Source organism: Rhamphochromis sp. 'chilingali' (genome assembly GCF_963969265.1).
Source record: "Rhamphochromis sp. 'chilingali' genome assembly, chromosome: 1".
NCBI classification, from domain to species: domain Eukaryota; kingdom Metazoa; phylum Chordata; class Actinopteri; order Cichliformes; family Cichlidae; genus Rhamphochromis; species Rhamphochromis sp. 'chilingali'.
This window is the reverse complement of record NC_137929.1, coordinates 3,596,376-3,622,778: the sequence shown is the minus strand read 5'-3', so window position 1 is coordinate 3,622,778 and position 26,403 is coordinate 3,596,376. Positions and strand designations below refer to the sequence as shown.

The 26,403-nt window shown below is 42.3% G+C and overlaps 2 protein-coding genes across 3 annotated transcripts in view; both read right to left on the bottom strand.

Moving 5' to 3' along the window:
• LOC308399580 (protein NLRC3-like) overlaps nt 1-26,403 on the bottom strand; it is a gene marked incomplete at its 3' end in the record, with an annotated part of 115,773 nt that overhangs the window by 64,350 nt on the left and 25,020 nt on the right. The gene's annotated exons all lie outside the window — the stretch shown is intronic.
• LOC308398993 (uncharacterized protein) lies at nt 7,428-12,564 on the bottom strand. Of its 2 annotated transcripts, XM_080885901.1 has the most exons (14): nt 11,044-12,564; nt 10,836-10,887; nt 10,659-10,736; nt 10,275-10,440; nt 10,061-10,180; nt 9,939-9,986; nt 9,773-9,856; nt 9,599-9,664; nt 8,502-8,562; nt 8,359-8,404; nt 8,226-8,270; nt 8,077-8,141; nt 7,898-8,000; nt 7,428-7,778 (listed from the first exon to the last, which is right to left on the bottom strand). In XM_080885901.1, the coding sequence occupies exons 10-14, from the start codon at nt 8,383-8,385 to the stop codon at nt 7,551-7,553; spliced, it is 468 nt and encodes a 155-aa protein (XP_080742027.1). In that variant the 5' UTR covers nt 8,386-8,404; nt 8,502-8,562; nt 9,599-9,664; nt 9,773-9,856; nt 9,939-9,986; nt 10,061-10,180; nt 10,275-10,440; nt 10,659-10,736; nt 10,836-10,887; nt 11,044-12,564; the 3' UTR covers nt 7,428-7,550. The 2 variants fall into 2 exon arrangements, with proteins under 2 accessions (XP_080742027.1, XP_080742028.1); XM_080885902.1 differs by lacking the exons at nt 9,773-9,856; nt 9,939-9,986; nt 10,061-10,180; ... (2 more) ...; nt 10,836-10,887; nt 11,044-12,564 and having other exon boundaries at nt 9,599-9,748.

The following is a 26,403-nucleotide window of genomic DNA, read 5'->3' as shown; positions in this document are numbered from 1 at the left end:
TTGGTCAATAAAGCTGAACGACCAGTTTTCACTTTGCTTGTTACGCTTGTTTAGTGACGTCTGGGTTTCTGTGGAGCCCGAATTTTGATGAGTTCTGGTGAAATCATCTGAGATCATCTGAGCATCGGTGAAGAGTCAGCAGAGAAAGTGTGGGACAGAAGTTTGCTTTGGACACATGGACTGAAATCAAAAAGTAACAAACAGGATTTCCAATGGACAGTATGGAGAAGTGAAAGTACACAAAGGCTGTGCTGGAACACGTGTGTTACACTTTTTGACAGCTGAGAACAAAACACAATATTTTGCATCATCTCTGCAGTGTCTCTTCTTTCCTCTGCTGTTGTGCTTTTAGCTCCAAACTGTTTCAAATGGTTTGTCAGCAAGCTGACCTCTGACCTCTGCAGTACTAACTCCTGACCCGTACAAAGAGCGGGCGTTTCTGACCTTTGACCTGCAGCTGTATGTCTCTCAGTCTCAGTTCTTCTCTCCGTCACTGATGGAGCAGGTGTAGTTGCTGCTGACAGTCAGTCGTTTGTTTTCTCAGAGTGAGGCTGAAGTCTGAACTGTTCAGAGCATCAGGTCTCATCAACGTGCGCTGCTGTAACGCCGCTTTGTCCTCTGAGATCACCAGGTATGAAACCTGAGTGCTGACAGAGCAGCATGTTCCCCCTCATTCACCTCCACCACCACAGCCAAGGCATGCTGGGAAACTGAGGACACACAGACGGAGAACTGAAGTGTCTGCTGTGTGTTCATCTCAGAGTCCTCACAGGTGACACATTAGCTCCAGAACACCAAGCCAGGTGTTTGAAGCCTGACAGGGATTCTTCCCATCCAGAGGGAGGATTTAGCTGCACAACAATGAACATTAGTGTGTAGTTTAGAAACACAGACTGTGCCTGCACTGCATCTAGTGAAGAAAAGTGTTACTGCCAGAGAACCAGGCTCCTTTAAAGCAGCTGATATTAAGGTTGAAAAATCAACAATAAGCTGATGTAATCAACGTTTCACAAAATGGTCAGCAGCTAAAATCTGGAGCCGTTCTTTGGTGGTAATTAACAGTTTGTTCTTGTTAGCTAATTATGTAATTAAAGGTAGCAGCAGAAGCCTTGTGTTGAAAGCCCATTCACTCACACATTCACACAGTATGTGTGTGTCTGTGTTACACTGTGGACATCCCTTCTGTTGGAGCGCCATCTTGTGGCAGGTTTAAGAAATGTTCTTCTTGTAAATCCAAACTGATGCACCTCCATAGCAGACTGTGGAGGCTTTCAGTGACATGAAGACTTGATTTATACTGTCATATTCTCCTGTTACACAAAGCACAGCACGCTGAACATGGATGAACTGAAACTCCCAGCATCTGACTGAGGAAAAGCACAAATCATTCTCACACTGACTCCTGCTTGATTTTAGATTTGCTTTCAAATCCTCACACTTTCATATGAAGCACTAAATGGGCTCCAGACTGTTTATCTCAGCTTCCTGTCAAACACACTGCTGCTCACACCGAGGCTCAGTTTACTCCTCCAGCCTGGCTTAACCTGCTGTCTGTTAAAAACAGTCCCACACTCCTCTGTTTAATCCTTCTGATCAGACTCTTTGATTTTGTATTGTTTCTACCTGAAGTTGTGTTTTTGACATGGTTCTGTCTGTGAAATAAAGCTCACACACACACTGCTACAGTCCTTCATACACTTAGAAACGAAGCTGCTCCTTTCCTCAGTGCTGACACATAAAGAAGAGTTGGTTTTATATCCAACACGTCTCTGTTCCAGAAAACAGCTTCAGCAGCCTCTGAGTCTGAACTTGGAGTTGGTTATAAGCCACAGGCCTGTGTGCACAGCAATGAGGAAATATAATGCAGTAAGTGAAACATGGATGTGTGGAACAGATTATCCCAAAGGTTGATTCTGTTCATCTGGACGTTCTCAGTGAAACATTTGGTCTCTCGGTCAGGTGACTCCTTTAGTCTCAGCTGACTGCAGCTTTCCAAACCTTTGTCACTGGATCACTCACTTCATCTCCAACGTGTCCCTGACACAGACAGCTGGAGCCGTTACAGCAAAATCATTGATCATCGTTTTTAGAACATTAGCTGGTGTTGGTGGGCAGGCTAGCAGTGCTAATTGTTAGCACTAGTTCTGCTGCTCTCCCTTTGTCTCTGTTATTGTTGGTCTTTAGTGAACAATAGAAAGTGTCTTCATGAGACTGTTGCCTAATGTTCAAATGTAGATAACACCACCTGCACCAACCTGTTACACAGCACAACCCTCTGGTGTAGCTTTGGCTGGAGCACATATTGGCAGCTCCAGTGACATCACCACTCCATGGTGACATCATCTCTACAGACTGTGGCTGTTACATATCCTCACCTGGTAATAATAAGACTGTCCTCAGCTGCACACAGCTCCAAGATGAACAAACTGAAGTAAATACAAATTAGAGTTACGATAGATTGAAATCTTGTAATCAGAGCTAATTCTTAGTGAAACTCTCACAACATCATATCATGATCCTGGGTTAGTGTCTCGGTCTCAGATCACAACATCAGCACAGGCTTGGCTTGGGTGAGGTATTGAGTGGTTCTTGTCCATGACAGCTGCAGGTACAGTGCCATCAGCCATGCTGCACCACATGTCTGCCCAGGAACATTAGTGTGGCTGAGTCTCATGTAAACATTGTGCTAAAGTGGTGGGAAAGTGGCTGCAAGCTGGCTGCACTGTGTCCAATACTCTCAGTATGATATCCACAAACCTCTGAGTGTCACAGAGTGGGCCTGTGCTCAGCTCACTGTGCCCCATTCAATTCTACTTGCATAGTTTTACAAGTAAAATTAAAAGTTGCTCAATGATAAGTTATTGTAGTAACAACTAAGTCCATGGTTATTATTTGTTAATAGGAGCTTAAAGCTTCTGCACCAATCATGGAGCAGCAGGTTTAGAGCATGTGGATCTACAAAAGTAAGTCCCAGTAAGATGGGCTGAGCCTTACATACTAGAAGAAACATGTCATTCCCAGCAGATGAAGCGCCCTTTAAAGCAGGATCTCACTTTAAACCTAAAGAACTTGCTATGAGCATGCAGTGCATTCATGGTTATTATTCATACGATTGTGGGGAGCTAATAAAGTGCAACTATCACATTACATTTTATTATTAAATTGTTGTTAACAATCCCTTCACTTCTGCTTATCTAATTCATGGTTGCAGGATGGCTGACAGCTTCCATTAGGCAGGAGGTAATGTCCATTCTGGCCACAGTGCAACCCACAATGTGTAACTGACACTATTATATTGCATTATGTCACATTGTTACATCTTTTTAATAAATGATGACAGTCAGCTGAATTTGCTGCCCCCTTGGTGGAGGACATCAGGATCAGCAGCTGCTGCTCCATCACAAACACCACAGAAGAAGAACAACACTGGATCAGATTATCTGGACGTGTTTGACAGGGACAGTGTTCATGTTCATGGACATCAGGACAAAAACAGACGATGGAAACCTGCCAGATTTGAGCTAAACTGCTCGTTTCCATGTGTAGTCCCTGGGAGGTCACATGACCAACAAAGACACACAAGCTGTGTCCCAAAACGTCGGCTGCATCCTCCGGAGGCCGCATTTGAAGGCCGATGACGTCACAGCCAGGCGACGAAGGCTGTCCCGATTCCTCGACTCCTTCAAATGCGTCCTTCATTCCCCCGAGTTTGAAGGATGGGTCGGGTGTGTCCTTCGTGGCCCACCATATCCCAGAATTCATAGCACGGCCCAGCCAAATTTCAGCTGCCAACAATGGCGGCCGCTACTAAGTTTTAAAATTTAACGAGGGAGTACTACTTACTTACAATGAATTCCTTACACTATATAATTTTCCCGTCAGTGTTGGGGAATTCTCAATGGTGCTTGGTGCCATACCCTCAGGGACTTTAATGTTATATAAAAACACTGACAGCTCAATATCTGCCTCAGTCACTCTCCCTGATCCAGCTGAGTCAGCAGTGGGAAAAATCTGCTTTTCACAGGAACTTGGTAACAGCAATAAGAGAATACGTAGTTTATTCCAAGAAGATATCATGTCTCTCCCATATATAGAATATCTTACTGGAACCGACATGTTCCAGATATCACCTGGAAGACAGTCTGGATGATCCCATAAATATCTAATTGTGAACAAGGTGAAGGAAATCTCATATAAAATTCTTCATAAATGTTACCCAGCCAGTCACTATATGGTAACATTTAAAAGAGACATAAATACTAATTAAACTTTCTGTGGGGATCATCCAGAAACTGTGGCACATCTCTTTTGGTTCCTCTACACAGAGATTCTGGAAGAATTTAGCAGTTTTGTTATTGTCCATATTTTAAGGGAGTTTTCTTTACGATGGGAAATGTTTTATTCTGTTTCTTTAAGTTCCCCAGGAAGAATGATAAATGTTTTTTTATAAAATATTTGTTAATACTTTTAGCTATTTTATATCCATAAATGTAAGTTTATTAATAAAACACCATATTTCTGCCTTTTTATAAGGATATGAATTGTACATACAATCAATTTCAGACTCAACCAACAAAAAGCCTCTCAGAACAATATTTATATGTTGATTTTTTTCGCCTACTCATATCATAATTTTTTTTACTCCTGGTTCTGTATGTTCATGTTCTGTTCTTTTGTAAACTTCATCTGTTTGTATGTTGTATACTCATTGTGTTTCAATAAAGTTCGATTTAAAAAAAGGTACGTTCTAAACGAAGCTTCAGACGTCACTGATCACGTGACTCTGGCCAAACGAATCAAGCCTCGACACGCCAAGAGCACCTGGCTGCAGCCACTGTGGAGCTCCACAGTAACCGGATACACGTAACTTCAGTTAAATCGACTTTGACAGCAAAAACTAAATAGCGTTTTTGTTACTATTGATGCTGCTGAGAAATAAAAATGGTTTTAAGTGGGGGGCTTTTAACACTCTGGGTTTGTTCAAAAAAATTCACCATCCCCTAAATTGTTCGTGGCCAAAAGTGTACAGTCGTCCCTCGCTATAACGCGGCGCACCTTCCGCGACACTTGCTGTTTCGCTGATTTTTTTTTTTTTTTTACAGTACATCGCGTGCGTTCTGATTGCTGTAGACCATTGTCAATCAATCTAGTCCAGTGTCTCCTGTACAGGAGCGGTCCCTAATAGGTCCACGGACCGGTCCCGGTCCGTGAGTCTTTTGGTACCGTTCCGCGACAGTTGATCCTCCAGTGTGAAATGTATGGTTGTAGTTGTGTGTCTTATTTTGAAAGAACTATTTACGCGTTACCATAGCGACCAGAGAGCATTAATAATAATAATAATAATAATGGATACTTTATTGATCCCCATGGGGAAATTACTTGTTTTTCTCTGCATTTGACCCATTCACTCAGTGAAGCAGTGGGCAGCCCACTAAGCAGGCGCCCGGGGAGCAGTGTGTAGGGACGGTACCTTGCTCAGGGGTACCTCAGGGTAGCCGTTAAGTGGATTCGAACCGCCGACCTTCCGATCATGGGGCGACCACTTTACCTACTGAGCTATCCCTGCCCCAAGAAGCAGAAGCAGAATTAAGAAGCAGAGAGGAGGATGTCACTGTCATTGTTGTTGGCGCACAGCTCAAGTCACGTTTATTATTATATTTACAAAATACCACAGTTTCTTTTTTTTATTCTTTTGTTGTATTTATCCGCGACACCTTAAAGGTCGTTCCCTGAAAATATTGTCTGACATTAAAGTGGTCTGTGGTGCAAAAAGGTTGGGGACTCCTGCTGTACAGTACAGAATGCGTTTAGCTTGTCGAATTTACATAGCAGTGTAACTCTGAAGTGCTGTACTGTATGTTTGGAAGTTTTCTCCCAAACAAACACAACAATGCCGACGAAACGTTTTGCACCCTCAAATGCACCTTTAGGTTTCATTCCATAATACTGGACTTATGTTTCTACAAAGGTTTGAACTCTAAGAGTGTTTAAACAAAAGAGAAAAGTGTGAAAATGTTCATGTCTGTCTGAGAAAAGTGTATAAAGCATGTAGTGAGGGGTATTACAGTCTTAACATCTATAATAATTGTAAAAAATAAAGTTGGCTACTTCATGGATTTCACCTACCACGGGTTATTTTTAGAACGTAACACCAGCGATAAACGAGGGACTGCTGTATTATTAATAGTAGAGTCTGGGACATCTAATTGATTAACATCAACATTGATTATTATGCACTATTATTTTTGTTCAAGGAGAGCCAAAAATATAAAACTCTCTCTCAGCTTGTTTGTTTCCAAAAATGGCCACTTTTTGTGTATGTTCACAAAATGCTATAAAATGTAGATTTCTTAAAACATTTATCTACTTTTACCGATGTGACTCTTTAAAATAGCACCAGTCCTTTTCATCAAAATCAAAATTGTATCTAAATTTTTTACTCTTTATAGCCAGTTAGGTTATATATTACCATTAACTTTTCAGATAAAACGGTGATAAAGTCCTAACGTTTTCATGAAACTTCCTTTTTTCCCCCATCTGAGCATCGGGGAAAAGGCTGTCTTGCAATTGTTGAGGTCACTAGTGTGTGCCCCATTTCTTCCAGGATCACTCTCTTTATAGGTTTTAGTGGACTCCTAGTACTGCGACGTGGTTTCATGGTACAAAGGCTTGTATTCCAAGAGCTGGGAGACTGTAGAAATGAGCAGTGATGCCCTTCCTACCATCTTTCCAGAAAAGTGATCTGGAAGCTGTTAGGCTGACTTACAGCAGCAGCACTTTCTGCACCTGCATAAACTCCAGGACACATTTACTAACGGTGTTTGTTGCTGTATGTGCTGCAGCTTTGAATTTTTTAATAATATATATTTTGTTAATATTTTGGCTATGGTGTCTTGTTATGAAATGTACAAGAGTAAAAGTGTTGCTAGCAGGTGCTTCAAAGCTAAGTTTGACTGGGAAACTCAAAGCTCAATAGGCTGTATCAACAGAAATTCACTGCAGCCTATGTAATATTTCATGCGTCATAATTTTTTCTACTCTATCTTGCAAATACATATTTGTGTGGCAATGTTATGCACAACACACACAACTATTAGATCCTTAAGATCAAACCTGTGTCATTCTTTTGATCCACTGCAGTGCAGTAGTCAAAAAAAAGAATAAGTGAAGTGTCCACAGATGGCCAGGATAGAGCCCAGAGTGTTAATGTTTAAAATGTATAAAAATATTATTGATTGCAATTCTTTACTGTTAATATCAACAATAAGCTTTTTATTTTGAAATTACAAGTTTAAAAAAAATGCTGTTACATTTACATTTAATGCTGTTTCACTGTAATCCTTTATTATAAGTATGGACACAGAATCAAGTGAACAACATTTTGAAATTTCATTTCATTTCATTTTAATTTAAAAGTTTAATTGGAATTTTGTACTATGCAAAAACAAAACAAAAAAAAAACAACATATTAAACAAACAAACAAACACAGCCAGTGCCTTCATTTGTCCATTACATGTCAGACATAGCACTGACCCTTAGTCCCTGCTCATCAGCACATGCTTTCAAAAAGAACTCCATGTCCTCTGCAAACTGAAACAAAGAGGAACAAGTCCCTTGCTCCAGTGTCTTCTTCCTCTGACATGTCTCTTAAGACCCTCTGCTGGTCCCCTTGATTTAAGGACAGATATTTGGGCATTGTTACGTGTCCACGGAAAAGTGCCTTATTTTGGACAACCCACTGCACAGCAGGACGCAGATCTTCAACAACTGCTGGCTCCTGTGTCAGGCAAATGGGGATAAAAACATAGTTATTTCTCTGTTGCAGAACAGTTTTTTAACACTTATTCAAATGTCACTAAACATGTAATTACACTGCTGTTTAAAGTGAATACTGACCTGACCGACTTCCTGGAACTTTTTCAGTTTGAAAATGGGCACGTGTTGTCCTGCAAGCACAGCTTTGGCTTCCTCTCTCCAGTGTGCAAATAGCTTGCCAGAGCTTAACAGAAAATGTTGATATTGTTAAGGTGTGTAAACTTTGACACAACATAGAACAGAAGTCAAAATATAAATACCTCCTGGGATCAAAGTTCTCCATCAACAGCAAGCACCACCATTTACGCAAGTAGGGCATGTCTGACTGTAAAATATTAATATGAAGCATGTTTAACAACTTTCAAAAGATTCAAGACTCCATTGCTGTGAAAGTAAATAGAATACTTACTATAGTATAGTCAAATGAAGCATCCAGTGCCACGTACAGAGCAGACTATTTGGAAGAAAAAATAAAAATGTCATTTTTTTAGAAGCTTAAATTAGCTTCTGTATGAATCTCAAGAAGAGAAGAGAAAAATTACCATCAGCATGAAGATCCCACAGTCCATCGTCTTGGCTTGGAAAACCCTGTATTATATTGAAAATAAAGGCTCGTTAATAAAATCCCTTAAAAGAAGACTAGTGCAATTCATATTATTCACCATACACTTAAACTAGCACATACCTTCAAGTCAAAGCTCTTTTTTTCTGACCACTGCCCGGGAATGATCTTCACTGCAAGATTCCTTTTTTTTAAAAAGACAGTTACATTCACAAGTTAACAGATGTCATGATGATGGGTGTGAAATGTTTATTGCTAATAGCACCAACTGTAACTACAGGCCTTAGGAACACGACCTCAACAAAACAGCATAACAAAATGAAAAAGTACAGTCACATGCTCACAGTTGGTCAAAATAAAGCATTTACAGCTTTAAGTTAAGGTTGGCATATTTTATAAACTAATTTTTAATGGTGTTTTATGTTAAACTAGAACATTTGAAGACCCTATTTATGTCTGAAACTCATCTAAAGACAGCATCACTAACTTGATCATAATGTGAAGATGAGAAATAGAATAAAATGTTGAAGCATCATGCTGATATATCCATCCATCCATCCATTCGCTTCCGCTTCTCCTTTTCAGGGTCTATCCCAGCTGTCATAGGGCGACAGACTGGACAGGTCGCCAGTCTGTCGCAGGGCCAACACACAGGGACAGACAGCCATTCGCACTCACATTCACACCTAGTGGCAATTTGGATTATCCAATTAACCTATCCCCACAAGCTGCATGTCTTTGGACGGTGGGAGGAAGCCGAAGTACCCGGAGGGAACCCATGCAAACACGGGGAGAACATGCAAACTCCACACAGAAACTTGCTGATATAGTTCATAAAAAAAGCATGTGAATGTACTGTATGTGTGAACTCTCAAGATCAGCAGAACATGATCTGGGATGCACTTAACCTGGAACACTGAACAGGTTCCTGAAAACTCCGGAACAAACCAAAAATGCTTATAAAAATGTGACCTCAAAAGTGAAACATATTGTTGGCCACCAAATCCTGCCTTGGTGTTTATTGGGTCAAGAAAGAGGATTTCTCTTTGAGGTGGCTTCAGTACCTAAAAGACAGTTAGCCATGACTTCAAACCTGAAAACAATGTCATTGCAAGCGATCACAATCAAAGACTTTTGAAACTGCGTCATAAAAGCTTGAATACATCTCAGACACATAGCAAAATTCTAACAGTTTGTACGTGTCAAAAAACAAGACTTACACACAACTGGAAATGACCAGGGGTCCAGAGAGGGAGAACTATGATGTGCATCCTCTGAGCATCAGTCTGAAACAGAATTGTATTTTTAAGTATCCTGTATATGAACTCGCACCAGAGTTATAAAAAAAATCATTTTGATTACTTGCTTGTTTCTTTAAAGGACGGTACACTTACAGGAAAGGAGTGCAATGGATCACAGCCATAGGGTGCAAGCCAAGTCCGGGTGACATACAGATTTTCTGTGTAAATGCTTATCCCCTAGAATGTAAAAAACAACAACATTTAAAACAACAACTCTTTAAATTAAAGCTTGACAATCATCATATACAACATACAGTACCTTTGACTGAACAATTTTAGTGATAAGCTCAAAACAGCCATTTCCAATCTGAAACAGAAAAAACAGAAAAAATCATGAATCATGAATTATTATTTCATATTCGTAGAAAAAAAAATACTTACAGTCGATTCCATTTGTTTGTTTAAACCCAGTGTCCAAAAATCTGCCCACGTGAGGCATCCAGACGACCTTTCAACCATCAGCTCATCTTTGGGTCTGCTGATGTCCAGAACATAGTTGAGCTAAAAAAAACACATAGGTGTCATAGACTGTGGATGACAAAATCAGATAAGCACTAAAAGTTGCACTTTGCGACATCTGAAAACTTTAACGTACAAGCTGTTGTTGGCCAGGGTGCGGTACAAAACACCATGATGAATGGCTGGCCAAAATGTTCTCAGGCTTTGTCAGAGCTTCGCACGGTTGTCCACACAGGTCAGGAAAAGTTACATCTGTTGAGACCTTCTATTGGCTTTCTTGTTGTCAACTCTTTCCTGAGGTTCTATAGGGATTTTAACAGGTTTCAGACAAAACACTACATAGAATGCATATTAAATGCATACAAATGCAAGAAAAATAAGCACTATCTATAGAAGGAAATTAATTTGAAACAGCATGTAACAAATTTGTTTATGAGCCATCAACTACAACAAGATAACAAATGCAAGATTATTATTTCACCTATATATGACAATCACTATTCAAAATAAGAAATTTTACCAGTGTCACCAGACATTGAAGGTGCTGGGTTCAACACCGTTTCTGTGATTTCTCTGAGTTTATTGCACACCTGTGGGGCTAGGTACACAAAGAAAAGAATATACACACAGAGATAGGAACAAATCTAACATGTAAACAATGGTAGCGTTCTGGTCATGAGACAATGCATGTACTTACCTACGACAGCTTGACCCAGTGCCAACAATGAGATATTGATCTGTGTGTTTCTCTGCCATGGAGCACGATGAAAAAACATTAAAATAAGAAGGAATGTTGTTGTAACGCAAAAAAAAGTGGCAACATGATCATTGTAAGAAAACTAGACGATTCCTAGAATTATGAAATCACTAACGGCAAATTTATTTAAGAAAGACTCTGTCCCAACCTTTGCGATCAACTTGCAAGACTTCCACGGTATCCATGCGTGTTTACGGCTACTGTGGAGGTCACGTGCTTCCGGCTACTGTGGAGGTCACGTGTATCCGGTTACTGTGGAGGTCACGTGTATCCGGTTACTGTGGAGCTCCACAGTGGCTGCAGCCAGACCCTTCTCCTCAGAGGTCTTGTTCTGAGTATTCACAGCAGCCGTAAGCTTCTCCAAGATCTTATCTGTGTTGCACTCAACGAGCCCATTTTGAGAAACTCACGCCTCGTCCCATCATTTCAATCCCAGCAGGCAGCTTTGTGGGGGTTTGGACAGCCGGTTCCACTTCCTTAATTCTTCGATAAGCCAGGGCCAAGCCAGCTCCGATCAGCAAGAACCCTGTTATCATGGTTTCGAATAGGTAGATATCTTCAGCACTCAGGCTCACCCGAGCCCAGACTTCTCGTTGAGAAAAGGGTGTCAATTGCATTCAGGGACCAGTTGATCAAATCCATAATTCCTCTTTTTGGTTTTAGAGAACAGACTGTGAGAGAGTGTTCCAGGGAAAAGGAATACAAAACCCACCCCCCAAAAAAAACCACGAGACTAGACAAGGACATAAGAGGCTAAGCAGGGAAGCTAAGGGAGAGGAGGAGGAGGAAAAAAAGTGCGACCGCCTTCGCCGAGAGCAAGAGAAAAACATGCTCCCACTGGCACAGATTATAAAACAACAAAATAAACTACCACAGCTATGCAGATGACACACAAATATATATCACGATGTCACCAGGAGCCCGAGGCCCTGTACAGGCTCTTGGTAAATGCATTGAGGAAATTAATGACTGGTTGTGCCACAATTTTCTCCAGCTAAACAAAAACAAAACTGAGGTAATAGTCTTTGGTGCCAAAGAAAAACGATTACAGGTCACCAGAGAACTTCAATCTATACATCTAAAAACCACAAACCAGGCGAAAAATGTGGGTGTAGTGATGGATGCAGACCTAAACTTAGAAAAACACATTAAGACAATAACAAAGTCAGCTTACTATCACCTCAAGAATATATCAAGGATAAAAGATCTGATGTCTCAACAGGACCTGGAAAAACTAGTCCATGCATTCATCTTTAGTAGGCTTGATTACTGTAACAGCATCTTTACAGGTCTACCTAAAAAATCAGTCAGACAACTACAGCTCATTCAGAACTCTGCTGCTCGAGTCCTCACTAAGACCAAAAAAGTGGACATCAGTCCAGCTCTGAGGTCTTTACACTGGCTGCCTGTCCGTCAGAGGATAGACTTTAAAGTTCTGATGCTGGTCTATAAAGCACTGAATGGTTTAGGACCAAAATACATCAGTGACCTCCTGACCCAGTATGAACCTTCCAGATCCCTCAGGTCATCTGGATCCGGTCTTTTATCAGTTCCCAGAGTCAGAACCAGACACTGAGAAGCTGCATTCAGCTTTTATGCTCCTTATATCTGGAACAAACTCCCAGAAAGCCTCAGATCAGCTCAAACACTCAGTTTATTTAAATCCAGGTTGAAGACTCACCTGGGCCCTGTTTCAGGAAGCCGGTTTGGAAAACTCAGAGTGAAAAACGACACTCACGGTTGAGTAACCCCGAACTGTCCAACTCGGAATATTCGGTTTCAGAAAGGCTGATAACAATTAGTTCAGTCAACGCGGAGTTGCTTTAACCCCAAGTTAAGCGCGCGCACGAGGATACATAAAGCCCTGATAAGCGGAGCACAGATTAAGCGAGTCACCATGGAGACGGAGGGAAAGAAGGCGCGGTCAATGTATTTCACAGCGCTTGAGGCCGAAATTCTGATGGCAGCATATGCTGATAACATGCAAATTCCGCGGAAAAAAGTAACACAGCCACAGCTGCAAAAGAAAGGGAGCATGCATGGCAAAACATAGCCGACAGAGTCAATGCGTGAGTGTTAATTTAAACATTGATCTAGGGATTTCCACCCATTTAACACGTTATTTTATCATATGTTATTTTATTTGTTATTTTATACATTTTATTTTGTGATGTGATGTGAGCGCAGGTGCAACCCAACAGGCCCCAAACGTGCCTGGCAGCAAGTAAAAATGAAATATAAAAATATAGTCCAAACAGGTAAGGTGTAATTGTATTATGAGCCATAGTGCTTGGTCTGTTTGTCCCATGTAAATCAATTGCAGTTAGAGGCTACATTAATTTTCTTTCTGTAAGCACTTATTGAAATTATCTGAGCACATTACAAGTACATATTTGCTTACTCTGTATGCTCAAATGTGGCCCGTTATAGCCAACAGAAAAAAAGCGGAGGCCCGAAAAACAGGTGGGGGTCCTCCACCACCACCACTCACAGAGGCTGAGCAGTTGGCCCTCAGCCAAAACAGTGGGCGCCCTGTGGCCGAAGGCATCTCTGTGGGGACATCCTCTGAGTCAATAACCCCGCAAGACACAAGTGCCTATGTAACACTGGTGGTGCAATACTAGACCTGTTAGTGCTACTTCTTGCCTTCTTTGCATGTAGTGCGGGCAGTATAGTTACCTTTAACCACAGTACGCGGACAGAAGGGAAATATGGACCAGATCAGACAGGTTCTAGATTCGTAGGAGCCAAGGGTGTATGACAACAGAGGACTTGTACACAGTAGGTGTAGAAAACACAATTGCATTTATTAGCAATTATTAAAGTTGTGCACATTTAACAAAAGTAGAGCGCGCTTCTTGAAAACAAAATAAAATAAACCCCACAAATGGTCGACCTAAGGATATATTGTCTTTTGTGTCTTTTCTTTTAAAAGTCAATTTCAGTCTTTCAATGTTCAGTAGTCACTCAGTGTGTTCGTAACCAGTCGGGTTACAATCTACCAGTTCATCCGGCTCTTTGGGCTGGGCTCGCCATCCAGTACTGGAAAAGGGATCCTCGATTCTTCTCAGGTCCTCAAAACCAATCCAATCCAAATAAGCAAAGGAAAAAACCTGACCTGGGGACCAGGCCAGAACACAGTAGTTCAACATTTAAGCTATCATGCCTGTAACTTATTATTACTACTGGTTGCTTGTAGTGCTTCTAAATTTTCTTCAAAATATTCTATGTTGTACAACAAATTATTCTCATTTCAAAGGGAAAAGTGCATAGGAAACACACATTTAAAACAATACAAAATAGCTCAGTAGTGCATTAGAAATACACATTGGCTTGAGACTTATCAAGTTTCAGCTAAGTAAAGTGCAGGTGAAGGCACTTAATTTCACATTGCTAATACTTAGTGTGCAGAACTATAATTAGCACCATGAGAAAAGGGAACATGTGCTAACATAACATCGCACAACACCATACATTATACATCAATACCACAGTAATGTGACATAAACCTTTAAAGAACATCTCATATAAAGTGCAGCAGACTCAGTGCTAATTGCTTTAGCCTCGGAAAAGGCACTTTCATTGCAAAATGGCTAACGGAAGTTAGCATCAGAGCTAGCGGCAAGTAGCATGCTATGCTAGCGCACGTGTGCTGCCTGGGACTTACCATGCGAAGCAACAAATGCTACACGGGGCTTCACAGTGCTCACGTTGGCTCACGGCCTCTGGAATACAGTATCACTCTTATTATTCTTGCCGAAAAAAGGACTTTCTCTATCCAGCTAGCTTCTTTGCCGCACGGGTAAACTGATCTTTCACCGTCTGTGTCTCTGGCGTATCTGACTGGCACACGAAGGCACACGCAGGTGTCTGAGCAGCGCACAGACTGGGGGAGGGTCAGACCGGCCAATGATTGGTCGCTCAGTGGATCTGACAAACACACTCTACAGGACTAAGTCCTGCCCCCACACCACTTATACATTACATATACATATGTACATATTAATTAAACTTCTGTTTACATGCTTTTTATCAGTATTTATTATAATTAACTTTGTTTTTATCAATATTTATTTATACTTTTAATCCCGTTTTTAACACTGGGTTACACTATCCCCCCTTAGAATCATGCAAGTCCCTTTGCATGGGATAGCTAAACGGTAATGACAGGGGAACCAGCCTTCATGGGGATGACCACAGAATCTTGTTCTGTCAAGGCACTGGTAAAAGCCAGGCTTAGACCTTGAAACAGGGACTGGGTAATCGAAACGAGAGGATTTCCCAACCGACTATATTGCAGTCGTTCTGGTTGGGTTCTTGTTCTCTCTGAGCGCCTTACAGTCGCTGTGGCTTCACTCTCAGTATTTGACTGACTTGAGTTTGCTTGATTATCATTTGAGTTGTCTTCTTCCACTGGCCCATCACAGGTAGATCCATCGGGTAAGTTGGCATCACTCTCGCTTTCATTGTCAGTGGTTGAGTGTTCCACCATGGTTTCACTCTCCTCTAGGCTTCCATATCCAAGTGGATTTCCACATTCAGGTAAGTTGTCACATCCGGTTAAATTGTCAGCTCCAATCAAGTTGTCATGTTCATGTAAGTTGTCTCCTCCAGGCAGGTTGTCATGTTCATGTAAGTTGTCTCCTCCAGGCAAATGAGTTTCAGTATGATCGTGATCATTAGGGTGTGTCTTTGGCTGGGGAATCTCATAGACTCGAGTGACCTTTATGGGCTCTTGAAGAGGTTCCTCTCTGAACCAACAGATATCCTCATCTTCCAGTTCTGAATGATCACATTCCTCATGTTGTTTAGGTGATTGCCTTGTTTTTGGTTTGCGTACATGAGTTGGTTGGACAGGTTTCTCTTCAACAGGGGCAAGAAAACCACAAGGGAGCAAGAGATCGCGGTGGACTGTGCGGACTGGGCCCTCTTTTGTTAGGGGTTTTATACTGTAGACGGGCAAGTCACCTGCTTGGTTCACCACAACGTGAATATCAGTCTCCCACTTGTCGGCTAGCTTGTGCTTGCCTCTGAGACGGACTGCACGCACCAAAACTCTGTCACCTGGCTCTAGTTTTGAGGGTTTCACTCGCATATCAAATCTTGTTTTGTTTCTTTCTGCCATTTTGTTAGCATGGTCTGTTGCTAGTTTGTAGGTCTCTTGTAGAGTTGCCTTTAGTTTTGTTATGTACTGAGAATGCGACTTGAAACTTTTGTTGTTAAAGGGCAGCCCAAATGCTAGATCGACTGGCAATCTTGGCTGACGGCCAAACATTAACTCATATGGGGCAAAACCGGTTGTATCATTTTTCGTACAATTGTACGCATGAACGAGTGGTTTGACATAGTTGTGCCACTGAGTTTTGTCCTTTTCCTCAAGAGTACCTAGCATACTTAGTAACGTTCTATTGAAACGTTCTACCGGGTTTCCTCTGGGGTGATAGGGTGTTGTCCGGATTTTGCGAATGCCCATGATCTTGCAAAGCTCTTGGATAATGTGGGACTCAAAGTCGGGACCTTGATCGCTATGCAATCGTTCGGGTATCCCGTAGTGGACTATGAAGTTGTCCCAAAGGGCTTTTGCAACGGTCTGAGCTTTCTGATTGCTGGTAGGGATGGCTAATGAATATTTCGTGAAATGATCGGTTAATACAAGCACATCCTTTACATTACTTCGATCAGGCTCAATGGACAGGAAGTCCATGCAGACTAATTCGAGGGGTCTGGTGGATTTGATATTCACAAGTGGAGCTGCTTTTTCTGGAGGAGTTTTACGTCTTACACAGCGGTTGCATGTTTTGATCTTATGTTCTATATATGCTGCCATGCGAGGCCAATAGAACCTTGTTCGGGCAAGATCTAAGGTACGTTCAGTGCCTAAGTGGCCCATGTCACAGTGGAGGCTTTGGAAGACTGAGTCACGGAGCTGTTCAGGTAAGACAAGCTGGTAAGTAACATCTCCTCCATCTTGGCGAGTTCGGTACAGGATGTTATTGTGCATCTCCAATCGATTGAGCTCTCGGAGTAGAAGGTTGATGTCAGGAAGTTCAGCTCGCACAGTTGGTGGGACCTTTTCTCCAGTTTCAATTTGTGCAATAACTTCCCTCAGACAAGGGTCTGCTCTTTGTTCGTTTGTGATCTGTTCAAGGGACATATGGGGTATAACAGGAAGACCACCACAGTCATTTTCATTGACAAAGTCACCTGGAATGGCAGCTGCAGAAATGGCTAGCGAGTGAACCAAAGGGATGGTGTCATTTTGAGAGCTGCATACAAGGTGTTTCTCACAAATAGCAGACACTACTTCAGGACTTAAACTGCTGTCAGGTAGGGACAGGTGAGTCTGTGTGAACTGCTGTATGCGGTCGAGCTCTTTTTGGGACACTGCGTCGTTAAGCAACTCGCCATGTGGCCGTCTAGAAAGGCCATCTGCATCTGAGTTAAGCTTGCCTGCTCTGTACTGGAGCTTAAAGCTAAACGTTGACAGGGCAGCTAGCCATCTGTAACTCATGGCATCCATCTTAGCAGTAGTTAATATGTACGTCAGAGGATTATTGTCTGTTACGACAGTAAACTGATTTCCATATAAGTAATCTGCAAACTTTTCCGTTACTGCCCACTTCAAAGCTAAGAACTCTAACTTATGGGCGGGATAACGAGATTCACTCCTAGACAACCCACGGCTTGCATAAGCTATCACCCTAGTCTGGCCATTCTGCTCTTGATAGAGCGCGGCGCCAAGCCCTGTAGTGCTGGCGTCCGTATGGAGCGTATATGGCAGTTTAGGGTCAGCAAAACCCAATACAGGCGCAGTACTGAGCTTTTCAATGATGGTTTTGAAAGCAAAATCACAAGAGGGAGTCCATCGCTCGCCGAAAGGTGTCTTGGGGTCATGGTACTGGACAGACTTAGCTTTAGGCTTTGTGCTTTTGCGCAAAGGAGGGTAGCCTGATGTTAAGTCAGTGAGGGGCTTAACGATACTCGAAAAGTTCTTAATGAACCGCCTGTAGTACCCTGAAAAGCCTAAGAATGAGCGGAGCTGTTTAAGATCACGGGGCACAGGCCAGGTACTTAAGGCTTCCACCTTTTCAGGGTCAGTCTCCACTCCCTTGCTGGACACAATATGCCCAAGATATCTGACAGAAGTTTGGAAAAATTTGCATTTTTCGGGTGAGAGTTTGAGCCCATATTCTTTCAGGCGATCAAGAACTTTCATTAAGCGAGCCTCATGTTCTTCAAGTGTCTTGGAGAATACAATGATGTCATCGAGAAACACGATCACTTCGCGCAGGTTCATGTCGCCCATACATTTCTCCATGAGCCGCTGGAATGTGCTGGGGGCGTTTGTAATGCCTTGGGGCATTCTATTAAATTCCCAAAAGCCGATGGGACATACGAACGCCGTCTTTGGTTTGTCCAGCTCCTCCATCTCAATTTGGTAGTACCCAGATTTTAAATCCAGGACAGAGAACCATTGCGACCCGATCAAGGTGGAAAACGTTTCCTCCAAATTGGGGAGAGCGTAAGCATCTTTTATAGTCTGCGCGTTAAGCTTTCTGTAGTCGATACAGAGGCGGACTTCACCATTTTTCTTCCGCACGACTACAATGGGTGAAGAGAAAGGGGAGGTAGATTCCCTGATCACGCCAGCTTCTTGCAGTTCTTTGAGGTGCTTACGGACTGCCTCCAGGTCGTTCGGATGTATGGGACGCGCTCTATGCTTGAACGGTGTTTCATCTGACAATCTGATTGTGTGTTTCACTTGATCCGTCTTTCCAAAGTCAAGATCATTCTGTGCAAACACTTCGGGCATTTGGCTTAGTTTTTCGGTTATGCGCTCCTTCCATTCAGCGCTAATAGGGGAAGAGTCAAAGTTATATGTTACATTTGACTTCTGCTCAGTTCGGGATCTTGGAGTTCTCACTGAGTGTTCGTGAGATAGAACTCTTTGATATGCACTGACTTCTCCGATGACACAATTTAGAGGGATTGTCACATCATGTTCGGATTCATTGGTGAGTATAACTGGTACAAGGTAAGGTGCTCGTTCAGGTAGGTCTATGAGACAAGGTTTCACAAGGATGTCACCAGGTAAGGCTGACATTCGTGGATACTCTAACAAGACAGACTTTTCACCGTTACCGGCTGACACAGCTACAGCACCATCTAGAACAACAGTTTGGCCTGCTGGAATCAACTGTGGCTCTTTGTTGTGCATCGTCACTAAACCAAGACTACTGTCTTTGGACTGTTTGTGTCGTGACTCAAGAACTTTTAGAACTGCCCTATAGCCATATGGCAGGTTCAGCTGCAGTTCATGGCATGTGTTAGAGTACAGCTCATAAAGTACATCTAATGTGTTTGTCCCAATTAGCACTAAGGACTGAGAAGCTGTGCGCACATCGGGGACAACTAAGGCAAGTGTCGGCACTTCAGCTTCAATGCCAAGGAAGTCCTTTGGGAAAGTGACATGCAGTTCAATGTAGCCTAAGTAAGGCACAGACTGACCGTTGGCACCCTCAACTTCTAAAAGTTCAAACAATGGCTTAATCTCATGAGAGGACAAATGCTGACGATAGTAGGACTCGGGGACTGTAGTCACCTGGGAACCAGTATCTAGCAAACAACTCACTGTGTGACCATTAACTTTCACTTGTGCAGTACTCTTCGTACCAATTAGACCTTTAGGAAAGTCGAAGGAATCTGATCTTGTGTGTGACTTTAGGCTGGCACGCTTTTTAGGTGAAGCTTTTTGTTTAACCTGGGTGGGACGGGTTAACAAAGCATCAGCCTCCATTTGTCCCGCAACGGAGGCAGAATTTAGTTTAAAGAAAGCTGGTCATTCTGCCTGTCCCATATCTGCCTTCTCACTTTTAATTCCTTTCGTTTTGCAACTACAAGGGCAGGATTGGGCTCTGACTCACAAGTGGCTACTATATGTCCATCTTCCCCACAGCGGAAGCAATACCAGGGCTTGGGCCTAGTACTGCGGCGGCTGGGTGGAGATGAGTCTTCAGGTTTGGCATGGTCAGGTTTTTTATTTTCAGGTTTCCTTGTTCGAACTGTCTTCAGTGTTGCTTGTTTCTTTGGCTTCACAACGGCAGCTAATTGGCTTTTTAGATCGGCAACTTGTTTTTTTAGCTCTTCTAGACTATCTGACTGTGCTTGGCGAACATCTGCATTTGTTTCAGTGACCGTCTGTTCATGAGACACTGCTTTTGGTTTCGTGGCGCTAAAGTGTTTCTTCATTCGCGTGTTTTTAACTTCTTGTCGGTTTTCTGCAGTACGCAGGAGAAGCAATAGCTCTGCATAAGTGGGCGGCTCCTTATGCTTTAGCTCCAATTGCAACTCCGTTAGCAAGTTATCATCCCAGCAGCCTCTGTAAAACTGTTTAAGAAGCTGCTTATTTACTTCATGTGGTTCAAGCCCACCTCTGCGCACGGTGTGATTGACTGCCACCTGCAAACGAAGCAGATAAGCAGAGGGCTTTTCACCATGATCTTGGAGGGTGTTCATGAAGCGTACAAACAGTTCCTCACCATCTTCGACGGTGCCAAAAGCTGAATCCAGAAGTTTAAGATAGTCTGCAGGAGTGGCTTCTGGCCCAAGAGGGCGGATGACATCAGAAGCGGGAGCAAGGAGACTTTCAAGAATCTTACGAGTTTTTCCCAACTCGGACAAAGAAGCATCTTCCATCAACAAGTCAACATGAGAACGCCATGTTTCATAGTCAGCTTCGCTGTAAGGTCTGGGCATCTTGCCAGAGAAAGCTCTGAGTCTTAATGTAGAGTGAGCATGTGATGTCTTTTCAACACTCTTGACAACATGCTCGACTACTACTTTCTGAACCTCTGGTGGGTTGAGGTCAGTTGGACTCAACATTTGAGGTGTCAAGTTTGGTCTCATGGGGCGTTGGAATGTGCCCTGAATGGGTTCAGGAGGGTGAGGCAGTTCAGTTAAGACTGAAGGTGAGGCTCCAAGTTGTGTGGATCCTACCACAGGGCAAGTCTGATCAGCAGCATCATTTTCAGGGTTTCTCTCAGCTGTCTCAGCAGCTTCAATGGTGTTCCCTATTGTGGATAGGGCCTCCCGCAACACTTCTTCGAAATCCTTCCCACTTAACTTGGCTAAACCCTTCAGGTTGCTAATGTAAGCCTCAGTAACACTGCCCCCTACGGTCTTAGTATAGACGTCAGTTAAGGCTCGAATGCGGTAACTGACATCTGGATTGTCAGTGGACTGTAAGAGGTAAGGCAGCTTAGGTGCTAATATTTCAACGGCTGCACCGGACTCGAACTCTACAATCTGGCTTTTGTGGAATGCAGAAGAGTCATCATCGACAGCGAGTACTCTACGAATAGTACCATGTTGCTCCAGAAACTCAAATACCTCTTTGTCTTTCTCTCTATCTGTGACACCGCTAACAATAATGGCATTTGGTACTTTAACGGCATACTTCTCGACAAAATCCATTTTCACAGTATGTGAGCATTTGATCAAAGGTCAAAGAGGATTCCAATGTTGTCACACAACACTCTAGGCTCCTGGCTGGCTCGCCACTTTTACTTATGTAACACTGGTGGTGCAATACTAGACCTGTTAGTGCTACTTCTTGCCTTCTTTGCATGTAGTGCGGGCAGTATAGTTACCTTTAACCACAGTACGCGGACAGAAGGGAAATATGGACCAGATCAGACAGGTTCTAGATTCGTAGGAGCCAAGGGTGTATGACAACAGAGGACTTGTACACAGTAGGTGTAGAAAACACAATTGCATTTATTAGCAATTATTAAAGTTGTGCACATTTAACAAAAGTAGAGCGCGCTTCTTGAAAACAAAATAAAATAAACCCCACAAATGGTCGACCTAAGGATATATTGTCTTTTGTGTCTTTTCTTTTAAAAGTCAATTTCAGTCTTTCAATGTTCAGTAGTCACTCAGTGTGTTCGTAACCAGTCGGGTTACAATCTACCAGTTCATCCGGCTCTTTGGGCTGGGCTCGCCATCCAGTACTGGAAAAGGGATCCTCGATTCTTCTCAGGTCCTCAAAACCAATCCAATCCAAATAAGCAAAGGAAAAAACCTGACCTGGGGACCAGGCCAGAACACAGTAGTTCAACATTTAAGCTATCATGCCTGTAACTTATTATTACTACTGGTTGCTTGTAGTGCTTCTAAATTTTCTTCAAAATATTCTATGTTGTACAACAAATTATTCTCATTTCAAAGGGAAAAGTGCATAGGAAACACACATTTAAAACAATACAAAATAGCTCAGTAGTGCATTAGAAATACACATTGGCTTGAGACTTATCAAGTTTCAGCTAAGTAAAGTGCAGGTGAAGGCACTTAATTTCACATTGCTAATACTTAGTGTGCAGAACTATAATTAGCACCATGAGAAAAGGGAACATGTGCTAACATAACATCGCACAACACCATACATTATACATCAATACCACAGTAATGTGACATAAACCTTTAAAGAACATCTCATATAAAGTGCAGCAGACTCAGTGCTAATTGCTTTAGCCTCGGAAAAGGCACTTTCATTGCAAAATGGCTAACGGAAGTTAGCATCAGAGCTAGCGGCAAGTAGCATGCTATGCTAGCGCACGTGTGCTGCCTGGGACTTACCATGCGAAGCAACAAATGCTACACGGGGCTTCACAGTGCTCACGTTGGCTCACGGCCTCTGGAATACAGTATCACTCTTATTATTCTTGCCGAAAAAAGGACTTTCTCTATCCAGCTAGCTTCTTTGCCGCACGGGTAAACTGATCTTTCACCGTCTGTGTCTCTGGCGTATCTGACTGGCACACGAAGGCACACGCAGGTGTCTGAGCAGCGCACAGACTGGGGGAGGGTCAGACCGGCCAATGATTGGTCGCTCAGTGGATCTGACAAACACACTCTACAGGACTAAGTCCTGCCCCCACACCACTTATACATTACATATACATATGTACATATTAATTAAACTTCTGTTTACATGCTTTTTATCAGTATTTATTATAATTAACTTTGTTTTTATCAATATTTATTTATACTTTTAATCCCGTTTTTAACACTGGGTTACACCTACATAAGGGGTAAATTCAAAATAATACATGATGTGCATACATCCTTTCTTCACAGTCACCTTTGCAGTGCTACTCATTCATTTGATAAACTCTTTACCATAATGGATTATTTTGTAGTGAAGTTATTTTCCTACTGATTTTGCCTTCCCTCAGTCTTGGTTGTCTTTGAGAGCATAATGACAATGAAGTGTAAGCTGAGTGCTATATGTTTGTTAATTGCCATTTGGTCCCTTGTAAGTTATAAGTGACCTGTATAAACCTCATATTCTATCAGTTGATGGTGATGGTGTACTGCATCTGGTGCAGCCTCCTGTTGAGCCAGACCAACATGCAGTTGTGAGTAATACTCCACAGATTATATGAGTTTACAGTAGAACAGCAATGTTGTTTATTTCTTTACTACAGGAAAATAATGAAGAAACATTGACAGCTGTTACAGAGGAGGAAGCAACAGAGACACTTTATGAGGTGTACATCTTTTAATACTTTGTGTACAGGAAACACAGGCGACCAATAAAGCCAGTTGAACAAAAAATCTGTTTATTCTTCTTTCAACATGTTGAGGTGATGGGTCAAAAGAAATGATTGTGACATATGGTGTCTCTGACTGCGCTTCCATCTTGTATGTCCGTGGGAGGGTCAGGATGTTCATGGTTTGGATCACTGCTGATGTTTGGTTCAGAAGGACAGTGTTCTCCTCTAATTGTGGCAATGTTGTGAAGAATCACACATGCCACAATAATGTCACATGCCCTTTCTGGGGTGACCCTGAGTCTTTGCAGGCACTGGAACCGGGCCTTAAGCATTCCGATAGTCATTTCAATTCTGGCTCTTGTCCTGCAATTAGCCAGATTATATCGCTGCTGTGGGCCCGGTTCAGGGTCAGGGTAAGGGGTAAGCAAATAGGGTAAACATGGATACCCCCTATCACCAAGCAAGTAGCCAGTGAACTCTCCTAAGACAGAAGGGTACACTTCAGTTCAAATGTCCCTGAAGCAATTGGTCTTTATATATTTTAAAGTATTCTCAACTCACCATGTCCAAATTTTGTGCTCAGTGTACATTCACGGAATATTTGTGAGTCATGGACAGAGCCTGGCCGCTTGGCTTCCACATTTGTGATAATGTTGGCAGCATCATATATGATCTTCACAGTGCAGAGAACACAAATTAGCATCCATTACTATAATGAAATAATTTGTTAGTTTGAAATGCTACAGGGAACTATGTACCTGTACATTAATGCTGTGGAAAGACTTCCTGTTCACATAGTCTCCTTCATTTACTGAAGGAGCAATGATTGGAATGTGAGTGCCATCTATACAGCCAATCACGCCTGGGAACCGTGAGAATAAATGTGCAATTTAAGTAGTAGTCCAAGTATCACCACACCATACATTACGTTTTGGTCATCCTGATACCTGCAATTTTGTGGCATCCCTCTTTGATAAATCTTGTGGGTCTGTGACCGGGGAACACCACAAACGAGTACAGGAGACGTTTCAGTGCAACTGTAACATTCCTGACTGCCCGACAGACGGTAGCCTTGGAAACGTGCTCAGCATCACCAATATTATACAGAAAGCTCCCGTTTGCAAGAAACCGAAGTGCAATACAAATAATATGTACAGAACTGAGAGGATGTCCACGATGTGTCACATGCGTAATATATGGCCTGAGGATGTTATCCAAATAAATTATAGATTGTGCTGAGAAACGGTAACGTTCGCACAGACAATCATCAGGAAATGATAAAATGTCCAAACGCGCTCTGATCACTCTCTCCCGGCGGAGAGCTCTGCGGAGAATTTGGGCTTCACGATCTACTGGCTCTTCAAGGAAGGAGCACGCCATGTCTGACACTTCCTACAGTCAGGTTTCCGACAAAGGGGCGGAGACAGTCAGGGTTAGTTGTAGTAAACCTGCTAGGGGACAGGTTAGCTTCACGGAGTGTGTCGTCATAGTGACTCACTCAGGCTGCAGCTGAACTCGCTTTGTGAAACCGAAAACCCAGAGTTTTCGTTAACTCAGGGTATACTTACTCAGAGTTTGCACTAAACCGGCTTCCTGAAACAGGGCCCTGTTCTCAGCTGCATTTGAATAAAGCACCAAATCCACACTTTTAAGCTTAAATTTCAAAACTTACATTTAACTACTGATTTTATCTACTGTTCCTTTTTTTTAATTTTAAATCATGCCTTTTATTTGTTTTTGGTTTTAATGTCTCTGTAAAGCACTTTGAATCACCTTGCTGTTGAATTGTACTATATAAATAAACTTGTCTTGCCTGAAGTGCCAGAGGCCAATTAAACGATCCATGCATGGCAGAAAAAGTCCATGTGAATGTCTGGTATGAAAGCAGCTCTGATGCAGAATATCAGTTCATTTCAACTATTTTCAACTATTTTGTGACTTATTTAAGGCTAGAGAAGAAAATTTCTATACAGTAATGGCTAAATAAAGAGCTGGGGCTGTTGCCAGTAAACTAGGGGTAATTTCTGTGTTGCGTGCACTTAAGTTTGGCACACAGTGCTTATTAACATCACACTCGAGCATACCCTTGAAAACCGCACACATGCAACACATATTTACTACGTGTGAAACTACCTGGAGAGGTTGAAATGACTCAGGGGAGCATTTTTTAACAAAAGGGAACCTGCACTTTGTCATGTGGCAGAACTTTGTGCCATCACAAACTCAATTCGAATAAGTTAAATCTGAATTGCTTAATTTGAACAAAAGCTTTTAAAACTGAATTTGAAATTTGCTGTGTAAGACCTTCTTGCCGCACAGCAAGAACGTCCCACCACCAGGCTGGGGTCTTTCTGTGTGGAGTTTGCATGTAAAGTATAACCAAACTTTTGAGCGTTTGAGCCGCTTAGGCGCCGTGTTTCCTGCCAGGTAAATGACGGTCCGCAATGTGGTGACGTCATTCGGGGCAACTGGAATCGATAAGGGAATCGTTTGCAAAAATGGCAAACAATTCCAAGGGATTGAAACAGTGGGAACCTGTTCTCAACAAGAAACGGGTTTTGATACCCATCCCTAATTATAATATGTGCAATACATGTGGGTCGGAATCCCCGTTTCAATACAAGATTTTTCAGTACATTGTTTTCAGTTACAATATTTTTTTCAGTTTCAATTTTTTTTTTTGGTTTCATTTAAGGTGGCATCGTTCTGATCCCATAGAATTCCACTTACAAGGTCCTCTCCGTAGCAAGTCCGAGGGAAAGCCTCCAAGTTGCAGGGCCCTCTGCTGTAAAAACAGCCATTGTTGATCAAAAACAAATGCCTATAAACTGTTAAGACATGATGGTCCGGGTTTTGTCCCTTTACTTCGAGCAAGTTGCTCAAAAAATTTATGTTAAGTCTTTATCTTGTCTTAACCGTCAGTCATCACTACTAAATTTCATTTGCTGTAG